We start from the raw sequence: 17,596 nt of genomic DNA on the forward strand, positions 1-17,596 counted from the left end.
GGCAACCGGAGGCTCGAGGACCCGCGTTATTTGAATAGAGCTCTTCATAGTAACTCCCGTTACAGCGCGTTGCCGCGAGATTGTTAGTGGCGGGGCGACGTGAACCTGCACAGACTGTAAAAAAAGTAATGATCATGGCTTTCACGAATGAATATACTAATGGGAATTGGCGGAGATTCGCAGAGAGAGCCTGGTATGGATTTTCTTCGTTTTCACTTTTCTCGATTAACAAGGGAGAGGTTTAACACACGTTGTTCCTTCGACAAATTATTATGGATCTAGATTCGTGAATTCATCCATGAAAGTTATGGCTGGTGTTTCCATTACACTTTGTATAAATAGAAAGAGAAATCAAACACTTATAGTTAATACTAAGCTGCAGAAATAGCGAACGATGAATAGATTACTTTCGTCCCAGATCTGATTCGTTAGAATTGAAATAAAACCGAATTGACTTTAGTGGCGATGAATATCTGAAATTGTACTATATATGATGAGTATTCCAAAGCTCCATATCGCCACTTTCGAGTTTCAAAATTAGACAAAGCAATCGTTTGAAATACCTTTGAAACATTCCTGTAACGAGCATTGCTGCTAATAAAAGCGTAAGGCAGTTAACTCGATTTCGCGGTAAATGTTATGGCAGAGCGTCGCTTTGGTCGAAGGTTGTAAATCTTCACGATTCTCTGACCACTTCTCCTGCACTGTGATATCGTGCAAGAGCCCAAGAATTTGAAAACTGATGTTCCAAAATCAGAAGCGCGTAATGAGGGTGATTGAGAAAAACACTGCACACAATTTAAAGCACAATACTTAGTCTATATTTGAAATAAGAAACTCAACAACAAAAATATTATCGGAGATGTTCTCATATCTTCGCGACGTACAAGTCTTATGAAAAGTCTTCTGCTCGCAAGCAGAGCTCGATGGTTCTTCTTGTGTTTCTAATTTGCTTCTGCCTCGACGGCGCTGTAACAAAACTAAACTATTGGTGGAGTTGTAACAGAGAGGTGGTAAACGAAAACTGTCTATTGGCGAAGGCGTGTGAATCTCGAGGGTGGTTGTGAGGCGTGAGAACGGGAACTTTCCAAATCTCGAAACATCGGTACTTAATTTATAGCTTTACGATGCTTTGGCGACAGTCTAAACAAGTCGATGCAGGCCACCCCAGTGGAACCCTTAATCCCTGGGAACCTTAGTTCCGGCTTAAGAGATGGCTCGAGCAGTCGAAAATATATGACTGAGCAACAGCCCTACGCTTGCACCGACGAAAAACAGACGCGTGTCCTCTACATAAACATGACAATAGGCTGACGGCCCTTCCTGGCCTCGATAGCGTAACGTTGTAACTTTCTCTTCTCAAAGGTAAATTAGCTGATAAAGCGGTTAATTTTCCTTCAAAATAAAATTATCTGCGCCCTTGTAGTCCTATGGTGGCAAGGAAATTGAGGAAATCAGTTTTTGTAAGAATCTTTTTTAACGACGTCCCTCTAACACTCATTCCCCAATTTGTGTCGCAGCCAGGACCCAAGGTAATTAAAAATGTAGTTTTGAGACGCTGCAGAATATTAACATTATCTCTATACAATAACGAGGTCGCGCCGTTGGTAGTGTTTGAACAGATAGCGCGACGGGTAGGTAAGAACGACCTTAATTACTTTTCTTCGGTCGCTGTGGAACCCACTGCGGGTTTCCATGCAGATGAATATTTACTCCCAAATCAGAACTGTCTGCCGTTCTTCCTTTGAACACGCCCCATAACGTTGCAGCATTCCCCTACATTTAAAAAGCTCGTCGAAAAATAAATGGCGATTTAGATTCCATCTTAATTCTTTTGTCTATCGAGGATATCGATATTATTATTATTATTATTATTTTTCTTAAACGTCTTTATAACGTACGAATTGATTGTGAGTTTATTCTTTGGATTAAGATCCTTTAGGCTCTTTTACTCTGATCTTTTATCTATCAAAAATTTCAATAACGATTCATAAATCTGAGGGAATTGAATATTTCTGCTGTTTGCTGCTGTTCGTGTTTAACGAATATTTGGATACCGCGGCCCTTAATCATCATCAACTGCAACACACGCGAAATTTATCCAAAATGCGTGGGAAAATCTGCTCACGTGACTGAGAAAGATACACGAGTTCGTGCAGCATGATTTACGATAGGGTTTTCAACGAAACTTTCGCGGAATAACGGATGGCTGGTGAACATTAATAAATGCAAGCGTCAGTAACTTCGCAAAAATTTAACGAAAACTTCTGACCCGTTTCGAAACTTGCTGCGCTTGGTATTAGCCAGGCGTTAATAATAAATAGTATTCCGAAACCTGCGAATAAGTCGTTATTGCAGTACGCATAGAGTCAGGAACAAAAGAAAAATATTCTTAAAATTCACGGATCCGGCATGAATTTACTCAGTGAATAAATTCCGTTATTTGTTACAAACATCTGGCGTAGCACCGCGCCAGTAATAATTTCTCCCTTCAACCGTGCAAAATCTGTCCGCGTATACAAATATTTTGCTCACGTGAAATGTCAACATTAAAAAAGGCAGGAATTTAAGGTATTTAACAAAATGTTTTGTTTGTTCGGCGATTCATTTTCCACTACTAACCGCAAATGTTTACTTTCCTCGTAAAGGCACCATTGCGGCGGACAGTTTGATTCTAACAAAAAAAAACACACACACACACACAAATCGCCGCAGGCAATCAAAATTTGTTATCGTACTTTTCTTTAACTCTAACAAACGATAACTGCTAAGCGGAATATCCCAAAACGAACAGTGGGTTTGCGTTCCCATGTCGAGACAATAAAATGTCATATCGATTAATTAACTACCTTTTCATTCGAGAAATAACCATACGTGTGATGTTTGTAGTATTGTGTCCAGCGCCTGGATTCCCGTAAGCTTTTTAACCGTATTTTTCTCTGTACATCTGAACGTGATTTCGGCGTTTAAATCCTGCTTCTATCGAGAATAATTCCTCACTGATTAAAACACGAGTCTACCCTGAATTCATCCAATTTCGCCGGCGTGCCTTCGTCGAATTCGATGCATTCAATCGAAGTTCCTGAGTGTAACCTAACTCGCGCTATTAATTAGCCGTCGGAGCAAATGAAATGCACATTGCACCCGACAGAGCGTAATTCACCGAGTAGAATTAATGCGTCGGGCAAAAGCTAAGGTCTGCGGCCTTTGTTGCTTAATAGCATTACAGCGCTTCCCCGCGATAATCGATTTTACCTTCGACGTTTCATTTCGGGGCTGGGACTTCATTTGCATGCGCAGGCCAGCGGCAGAAGTGGCTAGCAGCACGTGCCTAACATTTTCTTGCAGTAGCAATGTGCAAGAGCAATTAGGGCTACTTAAGAACCCGATAAACTGGCTAGAAACAGGGGAAAAACAGTCCAGATACCCCACATTGATCAGGCAAAGCTGTTTCGTTCAGGTACACGCAGGCGTGATTGTTCATCAAGAAATTTGATCGCGCAGCTTCATGCACACCTTGGTATTTATATTTCCATTTGTCAGGGGTAGTATTTGGAAGCCGTCCAATCTCCACGATGGCGCAACATTGTAGATTTATGTAACGCGTTACTGGTCGCGTCTGTGTTTTGTTAGTCTAGTTCCAAATTCTGATAAATGGCTGTCCGATGGAATGCGAATCCTTCCTTTTTTTTCTCTCTCCCTCTCGTCCCCTCTCTTTTTCGAGGAAGAATGACGCGTTCTAGCGGCATGTAGTCTGTGCATGTTTCCTGGGAGAGACCGTTCTGGCGAACGCGTCCATAACTCACGGAGGAAATTTATGAAAGCCGCTGCTGGGTAATCCGGCGATATCCAAGTTATAACGCTTAAATCATGCCGATAGTTCGCGAGCCGGAGTCGCGAGTAATTCATGGACTTCGCCAGACATCGCGAACTTGTTAAATCTGCCCGGGCTCGGCTATCGACGTCAAATTGTTCCGATAAATACACCGTGCACATGGACTCGAATACCGAGCTGTCTGTTTCGAATTTCACGGTTTATTCGCGTCAAGCTGTCCGGCATGTAAATTTCCTCGGCCGTTTGTAACAGGATAGATTTCTATTTTCGGCATGCGCGTACGCGTAAATGTTTGTTCAAACCATCCCAGCTTCGACGTGGCTCGGCGCAGGCTGCCCTGCATTTGTCACAATTTGCCAGAATTAATTGGCAATTTGCATCCCCGCTGACGAATATTAAACGCGCCGCGCGGTTCTGTCTTAAAAACGAGCGCACGGGGAACGGACAGGGGAGTTCTCAGCTTGCTGCCTTTCGCCTATGCATGAGGCATATGCATGAGACAGATACACAGCGGTTGCAGGTTGCCCCGGGCCGAATGACGTTTGCAAGCAGTTATCCAAATTTACATTTCATCGATAGGACAGCGGTGACTGCATGTATCTCAGGGAATAACGCCTAAATGGTGTTAACTGCGATCCGTGTTGTACGTCGGCATACAACCGGGCTGGGACTCGATTTAAGTATCGGTTCGGTGGCAAAATTGGGTCCCTTTGATGAAACGATTCAATACGATTTTTGATGCTTCATGGTAAGGCGAATGTCCCAATTTTTGCTCATGTTCCCATTTCTGCTCATTCCGTATTTTTCTTATAATTATATACGTTACGTTTGTACTATAGTTGCAACAAAATAATTCTAAATTATTTAAACATTTACGCGAGTGTTGCACTTGTTATATATTTAATTACAAATTACTAATAGTTAAACACCTTGAAATATATTTCTTAAATAGTTTTTGAACTGGTTGATTTATTATTAAAGAATTAATCAATTACTCTGCAAATTTTGATCGCAAATAAATTTTTTACACCTTCTTTATGGCGAGTTACCTCTTAAATGAGCAGAAATTGGGACATTCACCTTAGCTGTTAACTCCTCTGCTGTACGATCACAGCCAGCAACTTTTTCCTGACCCCTTTCACTGCCAAGGCGATGGCTCATCCATTTTAACTGCTCCTTCGAAGACCTTCCCGCGGCCTAAGGAATCTATCGGTAAATAACGAAGCAATGTACCTACTCGCAATTTAATTGTGTATTTCTCAATCTCCGAGTATCTCTGGAGAACGTTAAATCTCTACTTCCGAGACGAAGGTAACCGTAAATGCCACGAAGACTTAACCAGAGGGAGATTCGATCGGGGGTGATTGCAATTCTATTGCTTTTTCTTGACACCGCGAGTACACTCGACATAGCAGCAACTGAGAATTTATGCTCTCGAAGTGACAACGCCTTGAGCCCTGGAAACACTTGTTTCCCTATTTGCCGAACTTGCACAGTGGAAAAATACGCGAAATATCCGTCGAGACAACACGTTGCAGATACATTGCGTCACGGCTGGCTTAGATTTCAATGACACGGATACTCTGCTGCGTGTACATGCCTGTGTACGTATTTCCGCGGACATTTGGCGTAGGTACATAGGGGACACCCATATCCAGGCAGCCGCCATGTACAGTTAGAGGTAGCAACGTGGAAACTCCCTTAACAGTATTAACATTTCAGGGGTGTGCTTGAACGGGATCCTGAGGTCGACGGAGACCGATCTCTAGCAGATTATATCAATCCACAATCAATACTACCGAGATCACATTGGAAATTGACGCTGCTGCTTCGTGCAACTGTATTATATTGTTAATTAAGGAACTATTCGCTGCCCTGTTATATACCTGCCATCTTATCATTGCAACAGATGCTCTTAACCCGGCGGGAGGCGCACCCCGTACTGCAACACAAGTTGTCGCTACTGGGTCAAAAATACCCAAAATTAAAAAAACCACGGTTTCAGAATATATTTTTTTTTAACTTTGTAATTTTTATGTTAAAGTACAGTGTTTTAAGAATCAAACAAAATTGATGAAATATCTTAAAATCTTTATTAAAGTTCTTTAAAAAATTGTAACAAAAACTCAAACAGTCTTCATATTTTCGCAACTAGCGCCTCTGTGGTAAATTTTACCTAGTAGCGCGTCCCGCCGAGTTAATGGGGTACAGGACTACTGAAATCTCGAAAAATCGATTTTTTTATTACCATTAATTATAAAAGTGTCATTCTTTGTGAACATTAAAACAAAGTTTCATGAGGAAATTCGAATAATTACGGAAATTATAGGGCTGAACGTAACTGGGTGCACCGCCGAGTAACGGCCTCACAGAGCGGTATTGGCGTAGGGGATTTAACTTGGAAGCCGTTTATCTCGGAACCGCATTTTTAAAAACCGCACATCACCGTGTACATCGTAACTTTTGAACGAATGAATATTTTCACTTGAAATTTTAACTGGAGGTGTATAATTCCTTTCCCTATAACAATGTAATTTCCGCATCAACATTTGATGTTTGTTCAATTTTTTATAAACGATTAAAGACGATTTCCTTCCGTAAAAATGTGGGAAAAAATTGATTCCTGTGTAACTTTCACAATTTTTGTTTAAATTCGCCAGTCAAGTTCCACGCTGTAGATTTTGGTGTAGAAATTACTCACCGCAAAGCATTTTGCTATCAGATGATTGGTTCACCTGATACAATACGTACACCGACTACAGCTGCGCACTACACAGGATCATCTTCAGCGCTTAATAATGTCAACAAATTTGAACATTCCGACAATTATTTTTTTGGCAATTACTCGGAAACGCGTCCACAATGAACTGTGAAAAGTACGGGTATAATGATTACTTGATACCAAAGCAATCCGACAAAAAAGAAGACATCGATTTTAAGTGTCCAACGGTCCTGTACCCCCTTAAAGCAACAAGTCTGCAAATCATTGACAAATTAGTTTCCACTGAGAACTTTGTAACAGTCTGGCAACGTTTTCTCCACACGAACACGCGATCAAATGATAGGAGAGGGGGCCGGGGTTCTTATAACTTCTGCCGTGTACACAGTTTAAATTTCTATTTACTTTTACACCGAAAGTTTCCTCGCGAGGCACTCGCACAGCTAGCGCAAGTTCCGCAGGCCGGAGGTAAGAGTAAATGGCTTTTCCTCTGGTTGACGCGGCAACTAAGGACCCGCTATTATTTACGAAACTTTTCTGTCCTTATGTCTCTGCCTCGCCATTCCGATGGTTACCTTTAACGAGGCCAGAAGGCAGCAGCTTCAGAAGCGCATAATAGCGCCGCTTTTTCACGCCACTCTCATCGACGCGCACCAATATGTCCGTGCTAGGTAAAAGCGTGCATCGTTTTCGTGCTTCGTTTAAAATTGAAACGATATCTCTCGCGCCACGTGTTGTCGTGCGTTATTATTCATGTTTCAGCGAACGCTTCCGAAAGACAGGAGAGAAATTGTCAAAAATATCGAGGGATTCCACGGCGATTTTCGAAACAGGCGTTCAAGTTGCTTTGGCAAACTCGAAGGCACTGGACTTATAAACCCGAATCGAGTCATTTCTTCGAGTTCAATAAGGGAAATGTGCTCCTCCCCTGGAAATCACGGCTCCGATGGCAGCGAATTACTCGACATCGTTCCGCTTTAACGAGAAAAATATATTTCACCACGTCCTCCCGTTCGTTCTCGACATTTCGGGGGAAAAACCTCGAATTGATTCACCCCCGTCCGACTCGGGTCACGTTGTTGACAACGCTGATAAATCCCCGGAGCATGCACAGCGAGAGGGATCTGGAGGAAAAAAGTTTTCCTCCGCGTATCTTTTTTTCTCCTGCCGAGCGAAATTTTCAGCGTAATAGATCTCGATCCCTTTTCGCGCGGCCTCCGTGCTAGAAGCTTTGTGCGCGACCCTTTTCCCTCTCGCGAGCTCGAGGACAGGAACGCCTCCGCCTCGAAAATCCGGTGATCACTGTTGGCGAGGTTTTGAGACAAAAACCTGGGGCTCCTCGAGGAACTAATTACGGGGCACCCGCGTGACGCATCGATCGTATCGATCGCCGGCTCCTTGCGGGAAATCGAATTTGCGGTAGGTGTATAACACAGCCGACCCGGTTGGATAATTAGTTTGATCGCGCTGAACGTTACGCCCATTGCTTACCTGGAGATTGGGTGGGCAATGATCGAGCAGCTCCAGCATGTGCCTGATGTTCTGGGCGTCCTGAATCACGAAATTCAGTTCCATGTCAAATTCACCGCCCACGAGCTGCAAGCAGAGTGAATCTTGTGTTATTAAACAAGTAATCGCGTCGCATTTCATTGTTACTAAACGATCGCCGCGAACATTTACAATTAGACGATCTTACAAGGGATCGTAAGGGTTTGTCGCGTCCATTGGGAGGGGTTGCTCAAAGAATAAGGTCAGAACTTCGAGCCCGAAAGCTCTGGTATATTTACGAAGGTGACCCAAATGATCATACGGAAGGGAAAATTTACAATTTCCAAAGAATTGATGTGTTTTCGCACTGGCCACGGGGAACGATGACTTGTGGACGGTACTAAATGTAACGCCTATAAATCGCCTCGTGCCCGAAGAGTTTACGAAACTGCGTGTGTTTGCGGTGTCTTCTTACATCGAGAGGGTTCATATACAGCCGGATCCGGATACGCTGTCTCCACAGGGAGAGCGTAATTTCCGGCAAAGTATCACGCTCTTTCCCGCGCCGCCCCTTTGCCAGTCCTCCTCGAAATACTGGCCACGATATATATCGATCATGAATTACTTATGTCCCACGTACGGGGACGACGCCAGGTCACGAGCAATTTTTACGATCTTCGAACGGTCGTAAAAATTCATGGATAAGGCGAAGCCGTTTATAAAATTGAAAAAAAAAGCAGCTAACCATATTCCGAGAGGGGCTTATCGAGATAGGGGCGGGAATCATTTCGAGGGAGGGAAGTATGCGTGATTCGCGTCTCATCTCCTTGCGATGTTGAATAAAATTCGCCCCCTTCAGTAGTTAGATCTCCCTCGGTCGTGTGTCACAGTTAAATTACTAAGTAATTACGTCGGACATGAAATGTGTCTGTTTTTATGAAGAGACGCAACGCATCCCCTCGAATTTCCGACATTTCGCGCTTTCGACGCACCAGAGCAATAAAGGTTCGAACATCCAGCCCCTCATTTCGCGGGCCATTCGCCCGAAACACGGAGGAGCTACAGCCGCGGCTGTTTCTTCAGGCTTCCCGAGCAGGGCCAAGTGGCGTGTGTGACTTGCAGCTTTCGCTGTCACGTAGTCCTCGTTCACGAGCACCCCTCGAGAAAAATAAATTTCACGGCAAAAAAAAAACGGAGGGGCTGGGTGTTATTGCTGGGAGAAACCGTACCGACGATTCCCTGCTCGACGGTATAGTCATGTTCGAGATGCGACCCACTTCACGAAATTCTGAGGGATCGTGTACTGGGGATCAGAAGGGCGGTGGAAGGGTGCTGAAAAATAGAAGGGTTGTCGGAGGTATTGATCCCGAACGTTCGCCAAAATGGACGCGGCGGATGTAACGAAACGAACTTTCGCCAATGAGATTTGTCGCAGCCTTCGGAATCCGGGCTTCGCGGTGCCTTGCTGTCACCAGCTTCCTTTGAATAGCTTTAAGTAGGGGAAAGTGGGGTAAAACGGAACGGGTGGGTAAAACGGAACACCAATATTTCTGTTAGATAAGAGCTGCGAATGAGTTGGTATCGCGTCACATGGAACCAAAGGGTCCTCGTAGCATTTTGTGATAGACCATAGACCCCTGCACGCGTTATTTTTCCATTAAGAGAATTGGAAAATTTTCCGGTATCGACGTTTCAATATTGCGTTGGACTTTCGACCACTCTTCGGTACTTGGATTTGGAAAATTAATAGCGGCAAGTACATCGTTGGATTCTATAGTCCTTACGCTACATTTTCACGTATATAAAAAGTTGTTTACCTCGCGCTGAAGTGTAAATATTAAATGTTTACTAAATGACTGCGTGTAAAGGGTGGGCCCATGAGGCCTGCACCAGTGCTGAAAAGGAAGATGATACATTTCTATGTGATTTTTGTTCATAAAATAATATACAAACCGTATTAATCTATCCTTCTTTTACGATATTATATTTATATTTGATTATTTTCCGTAATTTTCATGTTATCTAATAAAATATTTTCTCTTATACGTATAATATATATTTTTGTTACATTTTATTTGCAATAGTTATACCTAAAACATATATTTATAGATTTTAACATAAATGAATACATTTTAAATCATAAAAATAAAGATTTTGTACGTTTACACGGTCTTCGAGTGGGTGTTCCGTCTTTGAGCGAGGGGAAGATTTCAATACCTCCGGTAAATTTCATTTTCCGTCGTTCCCAAAGATTTTTCTTAACAATGACTTTGATTTTCTTATAGTCCAAGGTCCACTGAAGACTCCTGTTGAAGTCTCGTGTCCTTTTCTCCTCCCGATTTTAAGTTATCACCCTCCAAAGTTAAGCGTTCCGTTTTACCCCACCTTCCCCTAACACTATCATCCCGAACAGATTGCAGCTGGCCCCGTTGCTTTTCCCACGTACGTGTTCATGAGAACGCGCACGCAGGGAGGCGCTTCCTGTTAAATCGTGAACCGTAGACGAACAACAACAAAAAAAAAGCAGAGTGACGTACGATTTTCGACAACCCCGGATGCCCGGCAGAGCCGTGCGCGCGTATGGAGCTCGATATACGTGTGCATTTGCATGTGCGCGCGATCGAGCCGCGTACGAGGGGGGCGGGAGAATGGACGAGCGGGAGAAGATAGAATGGGATTCGGTGAATTAGGGCTGGCCAGCGGACCCGACCGCTAATTGGATACCACTTGCTTTTACACCTTCTATGTTTCTGTCAGCCGAAAACAGTCGGCTGGTACAGTATCTGTCAAATTTGCTTATACAGCAATGAAAACAGCGGCCACGTTAAATTCAGAGCTAGGAATATAATTCTGTTAACACCGCTGGCAATTTTCTGGCAAACGCGTGCATTGCGGCGGGGAGATAACGAGACTAAGAGGAACGCAATAAAAATGATAATTACCCGGAAATAAATACTAACGACAAGTAGCAGACGCGGGGTGAAAACATATCTGTCTCTTAATTTCCATGTCAATCTTCGTTCCAGTGCGAGAATCTGCGGGGCAGGTGGTTCCGCGGAATTCTGTCCACGTATCAGTCTTTTTGCCTCGATTCAATTTCGCTACTTTGTTGTCGCCGCGTGTAGACCCAGTTAGAGTTTACGATACATCTCCCCTTTGGCGACGTGCGCCGATAAAGCGTTCGCCAGTAATCGTTACTGGAAACTGTTTGAACTTTAGTTAATACCGCGCTATTAGCGAAACCCAATACCTAATCTCGAGCGTTCCAGGATGTTATTGAAGCATAATTTATTACGGGCTAACTATACGCCGGTACCCGGGTCAAAGGGGTGCAAATAAATTTCCGCGGAAGATCGACCCTCGTTGGCGAACTTGTCGGTATTTGACGGCGTACGAAACCAAGCTGGAAACTGGATCACACTGTTCACGTAGGAAGGTCTCGATCGAGTTACCTCGAAACAGCCCTCCGACGCTTGTTTGCGCGTTGTGAAAGGTTTTCGATTGCCTCTCGAGAATGCATCGCTTCGAGAACACCCGTCCGTTCTTTCCTTCGTGCCGTCTTCTAATAATAATACGAAGGAGAAGAAGGAAAAAAAAGGAGGAACTGACAGCTTACACGTTTGCTCACGAAATCGCGTTGACTTTATCGACATTGTCGAGCACGTCGTTAGCCAGAGAAGCTGTCTGACAAATGTTAAAATTGAATCTTCCCGAGGAAACCTGCCCGTTTCGAGGAAAATATTGCGTCGGTTCCTATTGAAGTATCAATGTTTGAAAATTGCTCTAGTTCTTTGTAATATTGCGAGCAGTATGGCACTGGCAACGGGAGGCAATTTTAAATTCCCCGTCATTCTTAAATCATATTCTAGGAAGGTAAGGTGAATTGAAGATTCCGATCTGGAGCGCGTATAGAAGATTGACTTTAAACATCAGAGGTATTTAAACGATTTTTTTTGCGTGGCCAGGATGTGTGCAGAAGAATATTGAAACATGTGTTTCAGGATGTCAGTTCTCCAGCGAATCACTGCCCGGGAAGTGCAGCCAGAACAACGGTCTGGATTTGTAGTATTCATGCTGACTCGAATGCACGGAACACATATGCACGGTATTATCACGAGTGCAACGCGAAACCCTCGCATTCTCTACGGCGATAAAGCGCTTTTATTCAATTAAATTCATTACATTAATCGGATTTAAATTACCGCGTGCTCTCGAGTGGTAGGGTGAGAGATTTGACACTGTAACTCTTGTTGACGTCACTAATTGATGGTTACTCGATTGATAATGTTGCACAGCACGGATAAAGGATGGTAAACTCCGCTGGCAAGTAGTATTACAAAAGGAAAGGTCGGACAAGTGGTACGAGCGATTCGGACAGGCTAAATGGCGCTTCCAATGCGAGAAAACATATCAGCATCTAGTTAAAGAATAACTCCATTTCCAGTAATAGTTCTCTTTCAGAAACGTTGCTTGATTGCATTTTTTAGTAATAAGAAAAATACTCGGCGAGTTTCCAGTACATTGTAAACTAACGCAATTCGCGGATACCGTTTCTTAATCCACTCAACTCGGCCGAACTAGGTGCATGCAATTTTTTCTATAGGTCGAGTTCACTCGATCTGCCAGAGTGAGTACCCGGAGCAAATTCCCTGCGGGGCCGCGTGCCAGAGGTTATTTCGACAGGACATTTGCAAACTGCGATCTCGGGAATTTCCGTTGACCTGCCTGTTGTAGTCTTCCCTTCCTCCTATCTCTCTCTCTCTCTCTTTACCTTTTCAACGCTCTCTTCTATCGTTCAATAAGCTGTGCCAAAATAAACATTTCGCCAGCAGCGTTTGTTTCTTTCTAAATAACAAACCATTTTTTCACTTTGCACGGCCGTCACTAGTGTTCCTGATTTCTCGATATTTTTTGTTTCTCGAGAAATCAGAAATCAGATCATACCTCTCGAGAATTCTCGAGAAATTGAAAACAATATTACACAATTTATATTTTTGGAATAATGTTGATAATATTTATCAAGAACACAAGAAACATTTGACTAATTGTTCATTCCTGTTTAATTTGCACAAACCTGGTATAAATGAAAAAAAACAGGTATTAAATATAATTGATATATTTATTTAATTAATACAAAATTTGTGCAAAGTGATATATTACTTTTTTATTTTAAAATGGTTTTTCATCTGTTTCTTTTTTTGTGATAAAATCTGTAGCTGTAGAAAACTTTCTTTCGTTTTGAATGGATGTTGACTTAATCCTATGTAGCATGTCCAAAAGTTATGATAAATTAGGTGTCCTTCCAGTGGACTCAAAAATATGAAATTCCTTTATTAAAGTCCAGAATTTATCGTGTTCTTGGTTGATACTAATTTCTTGGAGGTTCTCTGCGATTGCTATTTTTAATTGTTTTCTTAATGGTAATTCTTCATTTTGAGGACCCGTAAATTTTCCAGTATTTTCAGGAGAATCATGGTTACTGTTATTTTGGCGTTATATACATATCTGTCGTGGATATTAAATGACAAACGCGTCTTTTGAATCTTTTTGAAGAGAATCTCGAATAACTATGCAATAATTTTATAAGGGATACAATAGTTTTGTCTCTTCTTTTCGATATTTCTTCTTTAATAGCCACAAGAAACTCATTACTTAATTCAGTAGGTATACCATTTTTCTAAATTGTTAAATAAGAATTTAAGAGCACCTTCACCAGTCAATAATGTCGAATCTTCTCTACAGAGATTTTCTATTGTAATTCATATAGGTTCTAATGCTACTAATAACCTTTATTATAAATTGTAGATGTGTTTATACGTTCGCGATTAACTAGTAATATAAAAATTGAATTAACTAAAAATTTAATTCCGAAAATAAATAAGATTTATAATAATTTTCGCAGACTTAAGTTTCTCGAGAAAAATAGTATTTCTTGAGAAACAAGCAACAAGCATTTATAAAATTTCTCGAGAAACTCTCGAGAAGGAACACTAGTCGTCACATGTTTCGTTCAATTTCATCAGAAATTCCGGAGGAAGCTAATCTATGATGAAAACTAACAGATTCAAGTCGTGCAAGATTTTTCTCGAGTAATTGATACTCCATGGTGATGCATCCAGATCTATTTACTTGCGTTAGATCCTAATCGGCTCCCCAAATTGGCAGGTAGCCACTAGCCGGTTGATGGGTGACCAATTTGCTGAAACCCGTGAGATGTCAGACCCGGATCAATCTTCATCCTCGAATGCAATTAGCGCTCGTGGGGAATCAATACAACTCCACTATGGATCTGGCTCCGTTTTACCGGACATGTCTTGATAGTTTGCGTTTGATAGGAAATATTCGAAGACGCACGAAATCATTCCGTTAAATGTAAAATCGATGTAGATACAATCGTTTTCCATAATCGCAAAGCATCGCTCGGGTTCATCGGGTTGAGTGCATCGTTGCGCATTTTCCTAATGTCAGGCCGTTCCCTCCGCGAGCCTTGTTTAATGTTCCTCGACGAGGTTGTGTGCACGAGAGCTCATACATGAATTATCTATTAGACACGGTGCATTATGCACCGATGTTACTTTTTCCGCGCTGAAACAAGAAGAGGAAGACGAAGTAGAAGCAGAGAAACGAGGAGCTGGCTCCACTGGGTGAGCCGCACAACCCTCGGCTCCTCTCGGTTGTCTCTTTTCCTTTACATCAGCGTTCCCACCCCGGTCAACATTCATATTTAAGCCGCCGTTCCTCCTAATTAGGCCGCCATCTTGACAAGCTCTAAGTTCACAAGCATTGTTCTCGCCGGCCCGAGTCATGCCTTTGCTGCACAGTCGGTGAATACTCGACTTTCCCTCTGGACTTTCAATTTCCCCGCTAACATCGCGCGGGAAAAGACGCATTGTCTGCTGCGCCCAGGATCTTTCGCTCAACCAGCATCGGTTACATCGTATTCTCTACTGATAGATAATTACAGCAACTCCTGAATATTTCGCACTGGCGCTAGGTCTCGAAAGGCGATCGCGTCTTTCAAAGATCGAAGTAAGAAAGCCTAACGAGTTTCCAAGGAAATGGAGACTCTATCTTCTCTGGTTTATATCGGGCAAGAGTTAACGATGTTGCTCAACGACGTCGGCTCATCAGCGTGACGGCGAAGACTTGTTAATGGTTTTCGTCGTTAAGCGCGGCCACGTTGCAGAAGAAAGTTAAAATCGTTCTATTGGTATTTACGTTGGGGAAAAATGTGCAACCCTTGGAAAAAGTCTGTCGCGTTTCTTGCACCGATGCTGATCATCTCCGCTGAAAGCACACAACTTATAAAAGCGAGCATTAAGTTGCCTCGTAATATCAACTTCTTTATCCATTCCGTTACCTTTTGTTTCTCTTTCGGCTCTTCTACTGGCTCTCGTCTTTGTTCGAGGCTTTTGATTAGAAACCATGAAAGACGATGTAGGGCAGGAAATGAAAGGAACACCTCGCCTTAACACTCCTCTGTGCTTTATAATAAAGAACGAAACTCTCGGAACCTTTGAAATCACTTCTGTGAGCGAGAATCGCAAGGATTATTACCCTAGGCGGCGCTCCGAGGATCCATGCGCGCCACCACGAATCAGGATATCGAGGAGAGGAAGTCTCGAGTAGAATTGGACCGCGATGGTCTGCCACGCAAGCATTCTACCGCCTTCGAGTTCGGATTAATACGGTGCTAGATCGAGACGCCTGCTGGCGTCCTCGAGGCTGCATCAGAGAGTATGATAGGGAAGCGTCTCGACCGTGGGGTCTCGGTGTAAACTACGATTTGCATTCGGAACAATGTTCGAGTTCGGGTCAATCCGACGGGTCTCGAGCACTCACAAGCCTCCGCGTCTACGTGTCGAGAAATTCTGAGTCCTGCTTGTGTATTTGCGAAACGTTCGAAGTTATCCTTCTGTACTATTGAACGGTCCGCACACTGGGTGGTAGGAGAATTGTGCTTGGTAATCGCTGATGAGGGTACAACGGGCCATAATTATCTTTCGAGAGCAAACATGTGTGGCTGAATGTGGTGGTTATATTGGAATATTCAAGGTGAAAATTGTATAGAATACACCGAAGTTAACTTCTTCTCTTCGAAATAATCTTGAGGATAGTCAATGTACCTGAGCAGAATTTATCAGACTAATATGTAGCTCTATGGGAGAATTTCTCCTGAAATCATTTCTAAGATACTCTCTGTCAGGATCGTTTCCCAAAGAGTTCTGCTCGACACGGCTAGACAATGCAACTCATTACGCCGAGTAATTGATAGGGAGGGAGAGGCTGGTGTACGTAGACGCCGTAATAAGGGCTGGAGCAAGTGGCACGTGTCACAGACTTCAGAAGTTCCTCTGACGAATGCTATCTACGTCATCCTCCGAGTATTATCTTCCTGCTGGTACTCGGTTTCGCCAGGGTCCTTCGCCGTCTGCTGTCCCTTAGGAAGCGCCGCGTCGCCACTCATTCTCACTCGAAAGCCCTTTGCTTAATTAATGCAACTTTTCACGCACAGTCGCGCGGACTGCGTGTCACTCTCGCTTTCGTCACCGCAAGAACAGCGCGCTGGAAGCACGTACACGTCGAACTCCTGTCTGAAGCTACGTCCCAGGTCTCTTGCCACTATCCTCCGTATTCCTCAGATTCATAGCTTCTATATTTCCATCGACATTTAATATAACTCCATTCGTTAAACCTCGCGATATAAAAGAAACAAGACGAATCACATCGACTTATTTATCGGCCATTTGAGAGTTCCTTTTCATTATCCACGACCAGCTTCTCGGCGCCAGACTCCTTGTCGAGCGAATTCCTTCATTTATCAGACGTAGACGAGTAATAAGACACTCCTCTCGACGAAATAAGAAGCTTTCCCTAATCACGGCCCAGCAATCGAGTTCGTTTCAGCGCCGTAGCTGCAGAGCTTAATGGGAGAACGCTAAACTTCCATGAAACGTATTAAACATATTAAACTAAAATTCAATTTCACGTGCTGGCATTCAAAATTTTCGCGGAAAGCACGACACGTGAAATAATATAGAAGTGGATGATAAATGTATTAAACCAACGGACTCAAACGTGGAAAAGTTTCGTCGAGAACAGTGTAATTAACCGCGATGATCCGACCTTTTCGTAGAATTTTTTTTCCACGCCGAGATCCGAGTGAAAATTCATCTGCATTAAGTCGGGTGTTAATTACGTGTTTCAAAGTCAGCGAACGCGATGAGAAATGCTCTGGTTGCGGTGGGTTAATAAAAAAGAACTAGCTGGCACTGCAGTTACTCGGTTTCATGGCATAGAATGAGCTGTGAGCGTTGTTGCTAACTGGAAACCGAGCTGCGAGCTTGTAATAGGCCGCAATTAGTAGGCTATTCCAAATATCAACTCCAGACATTGCTAATTACAACTATTTCTGTATTTGTGCTTGAGAAGGGGGGGAATTTTATTCGGTCCGTTTGAATTTAAACGACCCCTTATACCTCTTTCCTTTCATTCGCAGTTTTAACGCGCGAAACGTTTTCCAAGCTCGCGCCTCCATCTGTTGCCACCCAAAT

General features: G+C 43.1%; 1 protein-coding gene across 19 annotated transcripts in view; it reads right to left on the reverse strand.

Moving 5' to 3' along the window:
• Rg (A kinase anchor protein rugose) overlaps positions 1–17,596 on the reverse strand; it is a 359,505-nt gene that overhangs the window by 124,286 nt on the left and 217,623 nt on the right. For all 19 annotated transcript variants that reach the window (XM_076809081.1, XM_076809073.1, XM_076809083.1 and 16 more), the window contains exon 2: positions 8,046–8,150. In XM_076809081.1, coding sequence (XP_076665196.1) covers positions 8,046–8,150 — 105 coding nt within the window. The remainder of the gene's footprint in view (positions 1–8,045; positions 8,151–17,596) is intronic.

This window comes from Andrena cerasifolii, chromosome 3 (assembly GCF_050908995.1).
Source record: "Andrena cerasifolii isolate SP2316 chromosome 3, iyAndCera1_principal, whole genome shotgun sequence".
NCBI lineage: Eukaryota > Metazoa > Arthropoda > Insecta > Hymenoptera > Andrenidae > Andrena > Andrena cerasifolii.